Source organism: Canis lupus, chromosome 24 (genome assembly GCF_003254725.2).
Source record: "Canis lupus dingo isolate Sandy chromosome 24, ASM325472v2, whole genome shotgun sequence".
Taxonomy (NCBI): domain Eukaryota; kingdom Metazoa; phylum Chordata; class Mammalia; order Carnivora; family Canidae; genus Canis; species Canis lupus.
Genome location: NC_064266.1, coordinates 41,776,817 through 41,792,868, shown reverse-complemented (window position 1 = coordinate 41,792,868; position 16,052 = coordinate 41,776,817). Strand labels below are relative to the sequence as shown.

The 16,052-nt window shown below is 51.3% G+C and overlaps 3 protein-coding genes and 1 long non-coding RNA gene across 8 annotated transcripts in view; 1 reads left to right on the top strand and 3 right to left on the bottom strand.

Moving 5' to 3' along the window:
• Nucleotides 1-889: 889 nt before the first annotated feature.
• Nucleotides 890-2,554, bottom strand: FAM209B (family with sequence similarity 209 member B). The gene is made up of 2 exons (XM_025470468.3): nt 2,220-2,554; nt 890-1,240 (listed from the first exon to the last, which is right to left on the bottom strand). The coding sequence occupies exons 1-2, from the start codon at nt 2,466-2,468 to the stop codon at nt 977-979; spliced, it is 513 nt and encodes a 170-aa protein (XP_025326253.1). The 5' UTR covers nt 2,469-2,554; the 3' UTR covers nt 890-976.
• A 38-nt stretch (nt 2,555-2,592) lies between these two features.
• Nucleotides 2,593-16,052, top strand: part of LOC112674152 (beta-1,3-galactosyl-O-glycosyl-glycoprotein beta-1,6-N-acetylglucosaminyltransferase 7) — a 28,408-nt gene continuing 14,948 nt past the window's right edge. The window contains exon 1 of the mRNA XM_049100218.1: nt 2,593-2,711. The gene's annotated coding sequence lies outside the window, so the exon portion shown is untranslated. The remainder of the gene's footprint in view (nt 2,712-16,052) is intronic.
• Nucleotides 2,609-6,658, bottom strand: LOC112674155 (uncharacterized). The gene is made up of 3 exons (XR_007405425.1): nt 4,986-6,658; nt 3,582-4,820; nt 2,609-2,739 (listed from the first exon to the last, which is right to left on the bottom strand). It is a non-coding gene; the product is annotated as an uncharacterized LOC112674155 (long non-coding RNA).
• RTF2 (replication termination factor 2) overlaps nt 7,089-16,052 on the bottom strand; it is a 40,855-nt gene continuing 31,891 nt past the window's right edge. Inside the window, exons 6-10 of one of the 5 annotated variants that reach the window (XM_049100220.1) lie at nt 15,321-15,452; nt 11,606-11,719; nt 8,708-8,762; nt 8,305-8,400; nt 7,089-7,396 (exon numbers count right to left, since the gene is read on the bottom strand). In XM_049100220.1, coding sequence (XP_048956177.1) covers nt 7,218-7,396; nt 8,305-8,400; nt 8,708-8,762; nt 11,606-11,719; nt 15,321-15,452 — 576 coding nt within the window. In that variant the 3' untranslated portion in view covers nt 7,089-7,217. The remainder of the gene's footprint in view (nt 7,397-8,304; nt 8,401-8,707; nt 8,763-11,605; nt 11,720-15,320; nt 15,453-16,052) is intronic. The other 4 variants (XM_049100221.1, XM_025470464.2, XM_025470465.2 and 1 more) reach the window with 4 other exon arrangements.

Sequence of the window (16,052 nt, the reverse complement as noted above, 5' to 3'; positions counted from 1 at the left end):
GTAAGCATAGTTCCCATTAGCCATACAAAACATGCCAAAACATCCATATTTTTAATAAGCATTATACACATTCGTGTCAACTAATTTGGGAAGCCCCGGTTAGCTCACCTGTATCTGAATTACATTGAAAATATAGATCAATTCTCTATTTCTTAATCCAGTTAGACATTTGGTACAAGAAAAGGTCAATACGGGTCATCCACGAGACAGAATGAATAAAAAGACTTTTCTGATGGTAAGAAGATCAAGTGCTTCTAGAATCAAGCATTCCCCGACAGAGGCACACATGTGCATCCCCATGCGTGACTGCACACACACACACACCCCCTCTTAATTCATTTTTCTTTTAAACCTGTAAAGTTGGCCTTTATAATAAGTTATAAAGAGGGATCCCTGGGTGGCGCAGTGGTTTGGCGCCTGCCTTTGGCCCAGGGCGCGATCCTGGAGACCCGGGATCGAATCCCACATCAGGCTCCCGGTGCATGGAGCCTGCTTCTCCCTCTGCCTATGTCTCTGCCTCTCTCTCTCTCTGTGACTATCATAAATAAATAAAAATAAAAAAAAAAAGTATAATAAGTTATAAAGATAAAAATTGGTTCCATCTTTTGCACAAATAGCTACTACAAGGATGACTACCATGAAGATGGTTTCTGCATCGTATCCCAAATTTCCTAAGCCGTCTCGTCCTCCAGGGGCCCTGGTGCCGTGGCTGAGAAGGCCGCCCTGCCACCATGTTGCTGTCTGTGCTTTTCTCACCACTCTCTGCTCTAGTGGAGGTGAGGAAGGCAAAAACAAGAGAGTAACTGCTGCGGCTACTGGCTCACATTTATTTTTTCTTCCAGTTTCAAAAGAGAGGGGGCGGGGGAAGAAAAGGTGTCAAATTTGAGAATTCTTTTTCTTCAGAATAATTTTATTGGTTTGCATACGGTTTGTCAACACTCAATTTTGTCTCTCCTACTCTGACACATAAGTGCATTCATTCAGAGTCTTCTTCGCCCCATATTTCATAGATGGTAATATTATTGTGTGGCTCTGGAGGTACCTCCAAGTGCTGAAGCTTGAGGTTACTGCCAGTTGCCATGGCGACTTTCAGGTTCCGCACCTTGGACACGAATTTCACAAGGTCCATCTCCAGTTGGGTTAGGGTATTGAATGCATAGTCTTTGTTGGGGGAAGCATTTTGATTTTTCTTTAGTGGAGAGCGAAATGGACAGCCTCGAAGGCCGGAAGGATTCTGCTCCTGTCAAGAAAGATACTCAGGGTGAATAGCAACATGGGTGGCTTTGCTGTCCTGACGCAGTTCCGACAGGGTCGGGCTCACCTTGAGAGAAGACGGTTCTAGCATTGCGCTCTAGTCCAGGGATTGGCAAACTGTGGCCCAATCGGGCCCACCGGCTGTTTCTGTAAATAAAGTCTTATTGAAACGCAGCCTTGCTCATTTACTGGCACATTGCACGAGGCTGCTTTCACGCCCAAACGGCAGGGTTGAGGAGTCGCAACCGAGACTGTGTGGGCTGCAGAGCTCAAAGCATCTACTATCCGGTCTTTTCCAGAAAACGTTTGCCAAGCTCTGCTCTATCAGTTTGGACACAGTGTCATGAAGTTGGGGCCTGTCTAGTAGAGAACATGCTGTATTTCTCTCCCCCTTTCCCCGTCGGAGGCTTGTGCAGCCCTTTAGGGAGGAGCTGTTCCTCCCTTACACCTTTATCCCTTCACGACAGGTCTTTTCCTTTTCCTGGGATAACGATGCCACTTCCATTCGGTTCGGCAACTGGCGAGAAATTAAGAAACTCTTCTAGGGAAATTAAGAAGCGGGGGCGGCGAACCTGCCTCCAGGAATAACTTCGGCCCGAAACACCCCACGATCTCGAATCGATCTATCCCTTGTCAGGAAGAAGACCTCATTTAGTAGGACGGAGATCGAGCCACGCTCTTTGGGGGCCACCGAACAGCAGGGCGTCCTGGGCCGTGTGGGCCCCGAGCCCGAGGGCCGGGGGCAGGAAAGGATCGTGGCCCCGGGTCATCACAGGACCTCGGGGTGGGCGCCTCGCACCCCGCCTGCGCCCTGCCGCGTTCCAGCACCCCCCCTGCCTCCAAGGACCCCAACCAGCACCCAGGTCTCGGAGTCGGACGCGCCTGCGGCGGGCCCAGGGCGGCAGGCCCAGGGTGGCGGGGCCCGGGGAGGGCCCGGGGTGGGCCCGGGGTGGGGCCGTCCTTACCTTACTCTTCTCACTATCTCCTCGAAACTTCAGTATCACGTACAGCACAACAACGAAAAACAGCCAGAGCCATTTGCTCCCCAGCCAGCCCTGGGCATGCTCCGGGAGGTTTTGCCGGATTCGGAAGTGGCCTCCGCAGGGCACCTTCCCCTGCGGCTCTTTGGCCTTGTCTCGCAGCGGGGAAAACATGAAGGCGTAGCCGCAGGAGAGGCACACGGGCAGCAGCAAGAGCCATGTCAGCGTCCGCATGGTGAGCAGAGCTGGGGCGCGAAGCTGCTCATGGTGGGTCTGTTCCCGCGCACCCGGAGACCGGGTGCCTGGGGCCCGGCTGTTGGTGATGTCACAGAGGCCATTGTGACGCTTCGGGCGGGGGCTCAGGAGGCTCCCGGGGGTCGCCCTGGAGCAGCCTCCAAGGCGGGTGCAGCGAGGGCGGGGACACAGGCAGCCCCCCCGGCTCCGCCCTTTCTCTACGTGTCCAGTCCAGACATTGAGGTGAGCGGGGCAGACGGAGCACGTGTCCCTGTGGGACCCAGAGCCGGGGGTCGGGGGGGGAGGGTGGCGATGACACCAGAGGCTACACGCTGGGAGCCCCTTGGGCTTTGCTTGGCCTGCGTTGTTCCCAGACATGATTATTTGGGGATATTTATTTATTTATTTTAAATATTTCATTTATTTATTCATGAGAGACACACAGAGAGAGAGAGAGAAGCAGAGACACAGGCCGAGGGAGAAGCAGGCTCCCTGCAGGGAGCCCGACGCGGGACTCGATCCCGGGTCTCCAGGATCACACCCTGGGCCGAAGGCGATGCTAAACCCCTGCCTCCAGGAATAACTTCGGCCCGAAACACTTCACGATCTCGAATCGATCTATCCCTTGTCAGGAAGAAGACCTCATTTAGTAGGACAGAGATCGAGCCACGCTCTTTGGGGGCCACCGAACAGCAGGGCGTCCTGGGCCGTGTGGGCCCCGAGCCCGAGGGCTGGGGGCAGGAAAGGATCATGGCCCCGGGTCATCACAGGACCTCGGGGTGGGCGCCTCGCACCCTGCCTGCGCCCTGCCGCGTTCCAGCACCCCCCCTGCCTCCAAGGACCCCAACCAGCACCCAGGTCTCGGAGTCGGACGCGCCTGCGGCGGGCCCAGGGCATCAGCCACCCGGCTGCCCTATTTGGTAATATTTAAATATTGGGAGGGACTCGACTTTTGAAACCAAGGTTTCTGGCTTCCTTGGAAAACAGGGATGAGCTGGTAACACCGGCCACCACACCACTCGGCTGAGGCCAAACAGGCCCTGTGGGTGGCCACGCTCTCCCCCGTGCCCACCGCTCCCTCGCGCCTCCCTCCCGCCTCCCGCCTCCACTCACCAATCGTCCCTGGCTGTGCGGTGCGTGGGGAAGAGGATAAATCACTTCATTCAAATTGTGATAAGCAGCGAGCACTTTAGGAGAACAGAACTGTAGGAGGCGGCTCTAGGTTAGGTTATGCAGGGAGGCTTTCCCGAAAAAGACTTTCGGGTAGTTTGAGGGGCAATGAGGTGGCTGGGGAAGGTGGGGGGTGCTGGCATCTGGGGGGGTGTGAAGACCCTGAGGGAGAAGGACCCCGCCTGTATGCCAACCGAAGCCAACGTGGGGACGTAAGCTAGGGCTCGCTGGCCAGTGTATTTGAAACCGAATGTTTTCGAAATGACACGAAACCGAAAGAATCACATTTAACGGAACACAAGGCCTATGTACCTGTTCCCCCCGTGTCGTCTGGTTCATACTCGGTCCCTAGGAATGAAATGTTCAGCTGTCATCAAGGATCCACGGGGGACCCTCCCCGTGCCTCGAACCATGCTGAGCTCTGGGCAGTGACCAAGAAGTTTTCAGACTATCTGAAGGCACAGGAGAAGCCGGCTCCTACACGTGCACAGCTCATGGAGAGGCGGGGGCCTTCCTGTAGGAGGTGGTCTGCTCGGGGCCTGCAGAGAGGCAAAGCCAAAGGGCTGATTAGAAGGTAGGCCGGTAAGAGAACCCATTCCTCGTGAGGGCCTACTTTGAAGTTGCTCCTTGGGGAAGCAGCTGGCAGGTACCTCTGGCCAAGTGCCAGAGGGGGTGCCCGGTGCCCCTCGGGGGCTCATCCTTGGAACCCAGACTCTGCCCTGGCCCTCCCGAGCAGCCTCACCCAGCTCTGGTGGGAGGGTCGCCCTGTTGCTGAGCCACGGCTGCAGAGCATCTTGGGGTGGCCCTGTGTCTACATGCACCCCGTATTTTAAGTCACTCCCCCCCCACCAAACAGGGCTCTAATATGTGGCGGTTTTGGTGTGATGCAGTGAGGGGCAGACAGGCTTTATTCACGTAGATGACCACACACAACAGGAATGCTCAGGAAATTTCCCTCCGTGTGATTTTTGTCGTTTGGAAATGTTTATGTATATTTAACGATAGCAAATGCCGTCGTGGTTTATTCGGTGCTCAAAAGCCTAAAGCAGCTTTTCAATAGGAGGAGGACAGGGGAAAGGCAGGTAAGAAGCAGAAAGATCTTTGAGCCCAAGGCTCTCTGGGTCAAAAAGCAGGAAGGTTCATGGTGTCGAGTGGCAATCTTCTCAGTTCACTGTGGGGAGGCTGTAAAACGAAAGAAAGCGCGTTAAACAGCCTGTGTCCTGGAGCTCTTGCCTTCCCGTGTCCCCCCCCCCCCCCCCCCCCCGGGCTAGCAGAGGCTCGGGTCCTGCGGGGTGGCCATGGGGCAGGAGCTGGCAGGTGCCCCGTCCTCCTCCCTCTGGCCCTCACCTGCTGGGGCTGCGATGCTTCAAGGAGGGACGATGGTCACCGGCCGCTCTCTGTGCATCAGTGAGTCCCAAGAGACGAAGGCCATCGAGTGCTTAACTCTTCAGGTGAGCGCTCAAAACAGGGCAGCTCCGAGCCCCTGCCGCCTTGCTCTCCCTCCCCTGTGTACCAGCCATCCTGCCAGGCCTGGGGTGGGGGGGCGCCGGATGAGTGCCACTGGCTCCTCGGGCCTCCGAGGGCTCGACGCCTCGCTAGGCACTGAAGGCTGAAAGGCCTCTCCAGAGCAAGCTCTCCTGGGGGGCCGCAGGTGGGGAGAGGCTGGGGCGCTGGGGGGGCTGCAGGCATGGAGGGAGGGGAGGGAGCGCCATGCAGAGCTTGGAGGTGACCTGGAGGGAAGTGGGCGGCCTGAGCTGCCCAGGTTCTGATGCTGGGGACACTGTGACCGGGTCACTGGGAAAAACTGGGGACAGTCGAAATATCCACCTCAATAAAATTAAAGCTAAAATTAGGGAAATCAAAGTTGGCAAAATAATGGCCGTTAACCTATAAAAACACCTCATGACTGAATCTGTGATTAGTGACATTCAGCTAAAAAGACTGTTTAGTTTTGTGAAAGGAGAAAACTCACTGTGACAGAGAAATTTTAGCCAAATAAAACAGGTACTGATCGTTATGAAAATAATTTGACAAAAGGAATAAAAAAGCAACTAGAAATGGTTTAACCGGGCTGTACAGGAAACACGTAAGAAGCGAGTGGGCAATTCAGGTTTGTTCTGGAAAAGTCTACAGCAAAAATTCACTGATGTTACTAGAGTTCTGATTAAAATGCTTCTGTATTCAAAGAAAGATGCCTTGGGGAGCCAAACTTTCTGCCCCTCAGAGGCAGAGAATGTGGGGCCTCTCACACCGCGCCCCCTCCTGCCCCCAGCTCCTTTTCCTGCTTGTTAACGGAAACCAGCCGGTCCCGTCAACAGTGCGACTGGCTCCAGAGAGCCGTGCTGACTCTGGGATATTCCCAGCCCTGACTCAGCTGTCCCATGGGAATTCCAATGACTGCTGTCAGCACACGTTACGCATTGGTAAGAGACACCAATATTACATATAATTTCCTTCATCTTCTTTTTTAAATATATTTTTAAAGATTTTATTTATTCATGAGACACACAGAGAAAGAGAGAGAGAGGCAGAGACACAGGCAGAGGGAGAAGCAGGCTCCATGCAGGGAGCCCGATGTGGGACTTGATCCCGGGTCTCCAGGATCGCGCCCTGGGCCAAAGGCAGATGCTCAACTGCTGAGCCACCGAGGCGTCCCTATTTCCTTCATCATCTGAGTGAAAAAGGAACTCAAGATATGCAAACGCTATGACACTATCAACGGAAAGGCTGTAATTTTCTTACTAAAAGATTATGGAAGAGAGAAAAATACACACAGGTGAGAGAAAAGCGGCCTTGCTTTATTTTTCTATCAAATCCTCAGGTACCCAACTAAATCGCTTTCATCTTGAAACTGCTAAAGTAGGGATCCCTGGGTGGCGCAGCGGTTTGGCGCCTGCCTTTGGCCCAGGGCGCGATCCTGGAGACCCGGGATCGAATCCCACGTCGGGCTCCCGGTGCATGGAGCCTGCTTCTCCCTCTGCCTGTGTCTCTGCCTCTCTCTCTCTCTGTGACTATCATAAATAAATAAAAATTTAAAAAAAAAAAAAAAAAAAAAAAAAAAAAAAAAAAAAAAAGAAACTGCTAAAGTAAAGGAACTTCCCTGAAGTACTCAATTAGCAAGGCCCCAGCTCTACTCAGGGGCACAGATGCCTTCCCACAAACAGACCTGCAGGCAGAGTGCATTTAAAATTCACTTCCTAGAGCGCAGTTTCATTTGGCCTAACTGTTGGCAGCAAAATCATTACAATTTTAGTCAAAAGGGCCCAACCATACACCCCACCAGGCATCTAAGTCCTTAATTATTTCAAGCATAAGAAGTGTGGCCAGTGCGTCTCTCTGGGCCGCGGGGAGAGCAGGTGCATGTGCGTTGGAAGGGGGCGGCCAGCTGCCCAGCACGTCTGTCACTGGGAACCCACGCGCCTCACAAGCAAGAGCAACTACACCAGCAAGGAGGTTTGGGAGGAGGACTTTATTGCCCCGCACAGAGAGTGAGCAGAGTACAGGGGACAGTGACACCTATGCCACCTGCTCCCGTGGAAACGAAACGGAGCCCGCATGGCGTGGAGTGCAGCATGGGCTTCAGAAGCAGTAGGACGTGTGGGTGACCCAGTGGGCCGACTCCTCCTTGGAGCGCTTGGCAGAGCTGTGAGTCGTGAAAAGGGACTTGTAAGCTTCAGATTCTTCGCTATCGGCAATGGATCTCTTTGCAGCTCCACTCAGAGGCTTCCCAATTTTTCCAGAAGAGCTCCCATTTGCTGCTGGAAGAATGAAAAGCCAAATACTTTACGGGGGGGGGGGGGGGGGCCTACAGATCACTCCAAATATCACATTCTTTTTAAAAGGAAAAAAGTCTGTTAGTCTCAGTAATTTCCCCCTTCCTTTCTTGGGATAAACGTCACAGTATATCACCTCAATTGCCAACTCCTAAAGCAGGTGAAGCTACTGCACTTAAATCACTGAAAATCAACAACTATGCTCTGCTCTGCTCCCCACCCTGTGAATGCTGCAGATCGGACCGAAGCGTGGGGGCTGTCAGCCTGTTTCACAGGGCCAGGAGCAGAACTACAAGAAGGCTGGGTCACCTACCCCAGGCCAGGTGGCTACTCCGTGTAGGCTGGGGACCTGAAGCCATCAAGTAGTACTGTGGGTACTTCTCACATCATGAAATTATACATTCCTTCACCTAATAATAAATCTGTGTTTCCTTTTCATAAAAGAAATCTTTGAGTTAAAGGCAGTGAGGAGAAATGCACCGACTTCTGGACTATATGTCAAATAGCCCTTTGACATGTGGCCAGGAGGCAGGTAAAGGCTGGCTAAGTGCCTTGTGCGCCATGTAAAACCCCAGCCTTAGTGGGACTGGGAACATTCCCGCCCAACGCCGAGCCTCAGGCCACTAACCAGTCTCCCCAGTGAGTCTGAGTCCAGCTCCCCGTGGAGCCTTGGTAGCTTGGCAGATATGTACTCAGCATCTCTGCCCAGGCTCCTTCAACCAGGCTTTGGGATAGGGGGACTGTTTCTTGGCCTCCAGGAGAGCTCAATGAACTCCTCAGAAACAGGACTTAGCATAAGCTTGAGCTTTTGAATTCACTCCAAGGAAACTGCAACATAACCCTCTGGGTTACCAGCTTTCTAAACAGCTCCCTGTTGTCTTGGCAGGACCCACCTGCACTTTTGGGAGCTGAGTTGGCTTTCTTCTCCCTAGAATCCAGATTGTTTTCTTCAGGCTTCATTGCCTTAATTTTTGATGGTCCTGGGGATTCTGTTAAAAAAAAAAAAAAGGAAAAAAAAAGTAAACCAAACAAAGCAAAAGCATTAACTTTTTTTTTTAAAGATTTTATTAAAAAAAGATTTTATTTTTTTTAAAGATTTTATTTATTCATGAGAGAGAGAGAGAGAGAGAGAGAGAGAGGTGCAGAGACCCAGGCAGAGGGAGAAGCAGGCTCCATGCAGGGAGCCCAACGTGGGTCTTGATCCTGGGACTCCAGGAACACACCCTGGACCAAAGGCAGCCGCTAAACCACTGAGCCTCCCAGGGATCCCCATATTAACTTCTTCTAGTGTCTTACCTTCACTGACTCCTGGCTTTGAGACAGACTCTGCCGCCTTGGGTTTCTTTCCTTTCTGTAAAAAGAAAGAGGCAACTGGAGATGTGCTTGGGTCCACTCTCAGGGTACGTGCAGCTCCTGCCATCTGCCATCCAGGGGGCCCGGCCACCAAGCCGATGCAGTTCATCCACAGCAGGTACTTGTTCTGGAGCAGACTCTGATACCGCATCAATCCTAAACCTGGACCCTTGCCACGTTTCCAGTTACACTCCTCCGCCTCACTCAGGAATACACCTGAAGAGAGCTCCCTAGTTCTCTACTTATGTTCCAAAAATTTCAAATAAAGATGCCAGATTCCAGGGATAACAATGTTCATGGTGACTGCTGTATATAAAAGAGCAGTTAAACAACAAAGTATAGATGGGTACCTCAGGTCCAGCTGCCATAAAATATGTACTGAATCTAACCCACTCCAGTAACTCTTTTTCAGAGTTGTCCAACTGCTTTGATATTTAACTATGAGGACTTGAGGTTAGGGACACCTGGATGACTCAGTTGAAGACTGAGCGCAACTCTTGATTTTGGGGTCATGGGTTCGAGCCCCACATTGGGTGTAGGTAGAGGTTACTAAGAAAAAAGAGACTTAAAAAAAAAAGACCTGACACGATAGCGAATTCTCCTAAACTCTGGATTACTCCGGTTAGATTTTTAGGCACTAGAATTCAGTCATTCATAATAATCAACACTGGTCAGCAAAAATTTAAGAGATGACACTGACCATTCGAAAATCACATGGCTGTGTTACAACAGATTCAGTCACCGCACAAACAGAACGACGCTTACGCAGAGAATTTAACATGCCAGTCTCCAAGCTTCCAGAAGGTGGCGCTAAAGACACACGGCCTACTCGGCTGGGAAGGCTGCTGCCCCTAGAAACTGGGGAACCCACCTTCCTGGGCACAGGCCTTGAACTTGGAGCACAGGCAAACAGAGTGACCTGTAAAAGCCGCCCGTCTGTTTCACACACGCAGGACATGCACTCAAATCCGTGAGGACGATACCCCAGTCTTCAAAAACAGACAACTGGATTCTGAAGCCTTTCCTTCACAGCTGAGGTTATGGAAGAAGCAAGAGCAGTAAGAAGTTAGAGTGGAAATGCTATGTCCTGCCTTCGGCTGAGGGTATATTTGGGAAATATTTTGGTATCCTGGTAGCAGTATCTAAGAGGCATTCCCAGAAGCTGAGAGAGTATCTTGCGGAGAGGGCTGTGCTGGCCCCACTGGGCTCTGAACACCTTGGCAGGAACTCTGGGACTGGAGACGACTCACCCCAGTGACACCGTTAATGACCATACAAGACACTGGGAGCTTCCTCTGAAACACACTTTTTAAACAGTGAGCTCGATCATGATAGCGAGGGAGAGTCCTTTTTGTTAACTGTCAAAAATATCTCAAGCTTTTTTCTTTCTGTTTTGCTCATTTGTAACATCAGCCATTTAGACAATGGAGAACGAGTGCACTTATATTCCAAGGGTCCTTCTCTTTCCTCTGTGATAATTAAAACAAAACAAAACAGGACAACTCTGAAAAATCTTTAATAATTACGTCACTGGTAAATGCATGCCACACAGGCAGGCTATTTTTCCCCACAACTTTATGTCCTCAGGACACAGAAACAAATTTTTTTTTAATTAATTTATTTATTTATGATAGTCACACACACAGAGAGAGAGAGAGAGAGAGAGGCAGAGGGAGAAGCAGGCTCCATGTAGGGAGCCCGATGTGGGATTTGATCCCAGGTCTCCAGGATCGCACCCTGGGCCAAAGGCAGGCGCCAAACCGCTGCGCCACCCAGGGATCCCAACAAATTTTCTAATACTTTAAGCTTTCCTTTGACTTAGTTCTGATCCCAAAATTTCTCCCACATTTACCCTGAAACTTACTTTCTTTTGTGGTTTTAATTTATTTTTAATTTTTTAATTTAAAATTATGATTATTTTTAAAAATTTATTATTATTTTTTTAGTAATCTCTACACCCAACGTGGGGCTGGAGCTCACAATCCTGAGATCGAGAGTTGCGAGCTCTAAGGACTGAGTTAGGGACAAATAAGTCCCTAACTTATTTTTTTTTTTAAGAATGAAAATCTTGCTGTTCAGGAAAGATGATAGGGATCATCTGTAAATACTTAAGCAATAACAAAATTTCCTGCTAGATCTAGAATGGATGGCACATAAAAATGACTTCTTAACTGATAAACTGTTTTGAGCCTGGTTATTATGCCAAATCATGAGGCAATGAAACCACTGCCTACGGAATGGGATGCTAAGGCCAGGGCCACAAAACAAAGCCTCCTTGTCACGCATCCACCCTTAGCTTTGGTTCCTCACTGGCTTCCCTGCCAGTCCTCACCATTAGAGGCCCCACTGGAGGCTCAGGGAGGCTGGGGGCAGCCCCCAGTCATGGGAAGGCTGTTACCCCACCCCACCCCCCGCCGGCTACCTGAGGTGCCTCAGCAGTGGGCAGGGATCACAGGCTCTGGGGGCCCCCCCGATCTCCAGGGTACTCCCAAGGACATTCAGACCTGCACAGCAGAGGCTCTCCAGATGTGCTGGGAACCTCTATGGCACAAGTTTTATGCACCCAGGACACACTCTTAAAGCCAGTGGCAGCACAGTGGTGGTGGTGGCTGCCCCTCCCTGGGCTGCACTCCAGGGACAATCTTGGTGACCTCCTAACCACACCTGTCCTGTGCAGGGGCTGTCACCATCCCCACGTCACGGATGAAGCAGCTGAATAAAGGAGAGCAGAAGTGCTGTGCCCCACACAGTGAGCCCTGACTGGAACCCTTGGAGGTCATAAAAAGCACCTTAATCACTGCACACCCGAAAGCACCGCCAGGCACCTGAAGGCTCCATTACCTTCCCGACCTTTGCCCTCAGCCTCCTCTCCTCCATCCTCTTCTTCAGCGTTTCCACATCCTCCTTGGTGCCATTGAGCACAATGACGTCGTCGTCCTGGAAGGCAGCCCCACACTGGAGAGGGAGAACACAGAGGAGACTGCATCACCACGCAGAGGGCAGCTAGCCCAAACGCTCACCCTGAGCCCTGCTTTGGCAAGTTCTGGGTATGGAGTCAGCGTGGCAGGCTTGAGAGGGCTAGCTCTGCAAGGGCCTAGCTCTGCGCAGTGGAGGGTGCCCACCATTTCCTGTGTCAGGCTTCTTTCCACCCAGGTCTGTCCCATGGCCCCGGACACGGGATACCCCCCGCCCCCGCCCATGGGCATTCAGGAACAGTCTGTGGCGGGAATCAGCAATATCTTCTCAGCACCTGCTGCCACGTCCTCTCAGGAGGACCAATGTCACGAGAGCCTGTGCTGTGCCTGCCGCGCACCACTGGCCACGGGCTCAAAGGGAACAAGCCCGCAGACGACCTGTCCCAGATGGAGCGGACGGTCGGCAGCCTGGGGACGGCAGGGTCTCCGGGAGCGAGGGGAGCCCTGGCCGGTGCCCGACCCAGGAGCTCCGGGGGGGGGGGGTTCCCATCCCCTGCACTTCTCATGGTTCTCAGGTGACGCAGACGCTGCCCATGGAGAACCCCTCCCTGCTCCAGTGCCTGGGCAGGCAGCCAACTGGGGGAACTGGGCTCCGTCCCAGTAGGACAGCGGGAGGACCTGTCTAGAGGCAGGGGCTGCTCTTCAGCTTGGTCCTAAAGCCCCCCTGGGGAGCCTGCCCTGCGGAGGGAGGGAAGGATCTGGGGCAGCATCTGTTCTGTCTTCTTCCTCCTCCTGTGGGTCCCAAGGCCCAGACACACCCGTGGATGGTCTTGGCCTCAGTTACCACATCTGTTCAATGGGAAGTAAGCGGAACTCCCAACCCAGTGGGGGATGAGGCAAGAGTTTAGGGTGACGCTGTAGGGACCGTAGCACAGGGCTGGGCACCCAACAGCCAACCACCACGGGCCACAGCTGTGGGTTTGTGCTTTCCTGTAGGAGAGCGACCTGTTCCGACACAGCCCCATCTCCAGGACACATGACGTCTCTTAAGTAGCTTCCTTGGGAGAAACCTCACACACGTGTGGCTGCATCTGCCTTGCAGAGGCAAGTGTGTCTGTGTCCCTTCATGGATGGGAGAGAGCCTGCTGGATTCCTGCCGAGTCTGCCTGGGTCTCTGTCCCTTACCAGTGGCCACAGAGCCTTACTAGAATGCCGGGATAAATATGAGCTGTGAGCACATCATGTGCTGACCCCAGTGAGTCCTCGAAAGCCTACTATCCCCGAAACAGGAAGAGCCACTGACCTACTGTACCCAGAATCTCTTTTCTACAACACATTCTCAGCACAAGACACTGAATTGTTCTTCTTAAAAGCTGCCAAGACCTTCCCAGCACCTCCCAACACACAGGAGAGCCAGTCGACATGCGCTGACCCTTCAGGTGCTGCCTAAGCTTGGTTCTCACCTCCAAAACCCACCACACGGGCCCAAGGCACCTCCTTTTCTAGGGGAGATCTGGTAAGCTGTCACAACTGACGAGATCCCACTGTGGCCCACAAATCAACATCAGGGCCACAGAGAAGTCACATGAACAATAAAAGGGAACCTGACAGGGCACCTAGCTGGGACTGCCTTGGAAGAAAAGGAGCTTGTTTTTTGTTATCACTGCTGGGAGGCCTCCGGGCTCTGCAAGAGGCGGCCCTCTGGGAAGCCCCGCGCTGTGGGAGGTTTGGGTAGAGCCTTCCCCTGGGAGATCTCTGTCCTGAGGTGACAATGAAAAGGGATCTACAAGAACAGAATTGGGAGGTGGATACAGCCCAGTGGGGCCAGGGCTATGGCGTCAATAACCCTCCGAGCACACAACCAAGAGATAGAAAGGAGTCCCCATTTGTCCCGCTGGCCCGTCTTGCCCCCCCACACTCCAGGCTTTCTACAGCAGCTCTCAGCAGTCAACTGTCTCCTCCACCTGTGACCGTTTAGTTGTCTAGATAGGACTGTGGACCCTGTTCTACATACAGTTGTGGTGTGTTGTGCCTGGAGTTATATTTTTAAAACTGAATTAGCCACTAAGCATATAAAAAGTCAGGAACCTCTCACACTTTTAAAAATTGAGATATTTTTCTTTCTCCCCCAAATGCAAAAGATCTATCAATACTGAACCTGTACTCTCAAGGCCTCAATTGCTGGGACCTGAGCAGGGCTGCCCCCTAGAGCTGGGGCACATGACCCTCCCACTGGCCACAGGCCCTTCACATGCTCCTGGTATGGGTTTGACCCTGGCAGGCCTCTGACTGACCCCAGGAACTTGGGTGAGTGGCCCATCCCTTGGGGAAAGTGAAGCCAGAGCAGGAAGCAGATTTCTGTCCACAGTACCAGCTGCCAGGCTGGGTTCTTCTCTAGGGACTGAAGGGTTAAGGGAGGGTCACTGAGGGAGGGGAGGGCTGCGGCAAAAGCACGGCTGACCCAAAGGGACGGACCTTTTCTCCACTTATGAAGTAACACATATATGTGCAAACACCCATGTATGCCCGCAAATGCATTTTTCTTTTTGTTTTTTTAATTTATTCATAAGAGACAGAGGTGGAGACAAAGGCAGAGGGAGAAGCAGGCTCCCTGCAAGGAGCCTGATGTGGGACTTGATCCCAGGACCACAACCTGAGCCAAAAGCAGACGTTCAACCACTGAGCCATCCAGATGCCCCCAAATGCATTTTTCTATGTGTATGGTTACTTACTGCACAGTTGAAACCACAGATTTATCTTCAATTAGCTTCCTTTGATCAGTTATAATCTAGATGTCCCCCAAATGGGGAAATAGTTAAATATATCACAATAGGGGATCCCTGGGTGGCTCAGCGGTTTAGCACCTGCCTTCGGCCCAGGGTGCGATCATGGAGTCCCGGGATCGAGTCCCGCGTTGGGCTCCCGGCATGGAGCCTGCTTCTCCCTCTGCCTGTGTCTCTGCCTTCTCTCTTTCTATGTCTATCATGAATAAATAAATAAAATCTTAAAAAAAGGGCAGCCCCGGTGGCGCAGCGGTTTAGCGCCGCCTGCAACCCAGGGCATGATCCTGGAGACCCTGGATCGAGTCCCACATCAGGCTCTCTGCGTGGAGCCTGCTTCTCCCTCTGCCTGTGCCTCTGCCTCTCTCTCTCTCTGTGTCTCTCTCATGAATAAATAAATAAAATCTTTAAAAAAAAAATCTTAAAAAAATAGAAAAAAAAATCACAATACATTCTTTAGAAAGAAGGGCAGATAGTTATTTCAGAGTTTCTGAAAATGTTGAAAGTGCTTATTATCATGCTAAGAGAAGACAACTACAAACTGTATATCCATATGACCTCTGGAGATTAATAGTTTTTAAAAGCATTAGAAAAAAAAAAGTCAGCAGGAAAGCACCGAGGGAACGGGTAGAATTATGACTGTATGCTACTCTATCTGTATGTCTGTATCACAAACAAATGGAAGAGTGGTTTCTCAATCACTATTCTTACAAATAACATTTGTAAAAAACAATCAATGAAATGCATCTCAGACCCCTAAATCCCACTGTGGGACTTGTATATTCTCCGCCACACAGCCTGATTCCTGCAGAGTGCTTCGTGGCACACAGTAAAAAAGCATGTGCCCATGTGTGTACTGACTTGTAAAACAGTGCTTCCCTCTGTCACATGTCGGAGGGAGGGACTGGTCGTTGTCGTCTTCAGCTGGGGCCCAGGATCCTGCACACAGGGCATCCAGTAAATAATCATGCTATGTCTGAATGAAAATAGAGACTGAAGAAATACTACTCCAAATGAAGAGGAAAGGGAATAAAATTTTAAAGCCAAATAGTTCTCCTGAAAGATCATATTAACTTTACACTCCCTACAACATGTGAGAGGGCCCAGCAGACCAGATAATTTGAAGGAACAAAAAAACTTACCCTGATCTAGAAGGCAAAAGAAGGTAAACTCCTTTTTGGCTTTGGTTAAGAAACAAAAATCCCTACCGCATTCCTACTGCCTCTCTCACTGATTACGTGTATATGCTTATAGGTCCACTTTATTAGGACATTCATTCAAAAACATTTTGACTTGAACCAACCTGTATAAGAAGTCAATACATTAGGCCTATTAACCTTTGCTCCATTTATGACAGTAATTCCTCCCGTATGTTTGGTTTTATCCTATATTTCCCTTAGGGCTATGTAAGTGTAAAGATGCATGCAGGCCACTCTATGTTCTCAGCTGTTTCTTTCACTGCTTTTTGGCTTAGTGATTCTTCCTCCTTCCAGGTTCAGGCTATGAGGTCACAGGTGAAATCCAGCACCAATCCTTATCCCCTAGGGACAGGCCACTACAAAGGGCCCAGGTCACGAGTACCCACAGGATGAC

What these genes read in the sequence shown, in the direction of transcription:
- FAM209B (XM_025470468.3), bottom strand. Translation starts at nt 2,468, where the DNA reads ATGCGGACGCTGACATGGCTCTTGCTGCTGCCCGTGTGCCTCTCCTGC. An exon ending in GAGATAGTGAGAAGAGTAAG is followed by an intron (nt 1,241 to 2,219) that starts GTAAGGACGGCC and finishes CTTTCTTGACAG; the next exon opens with GAGCAGAATCCTTCCGGCCT.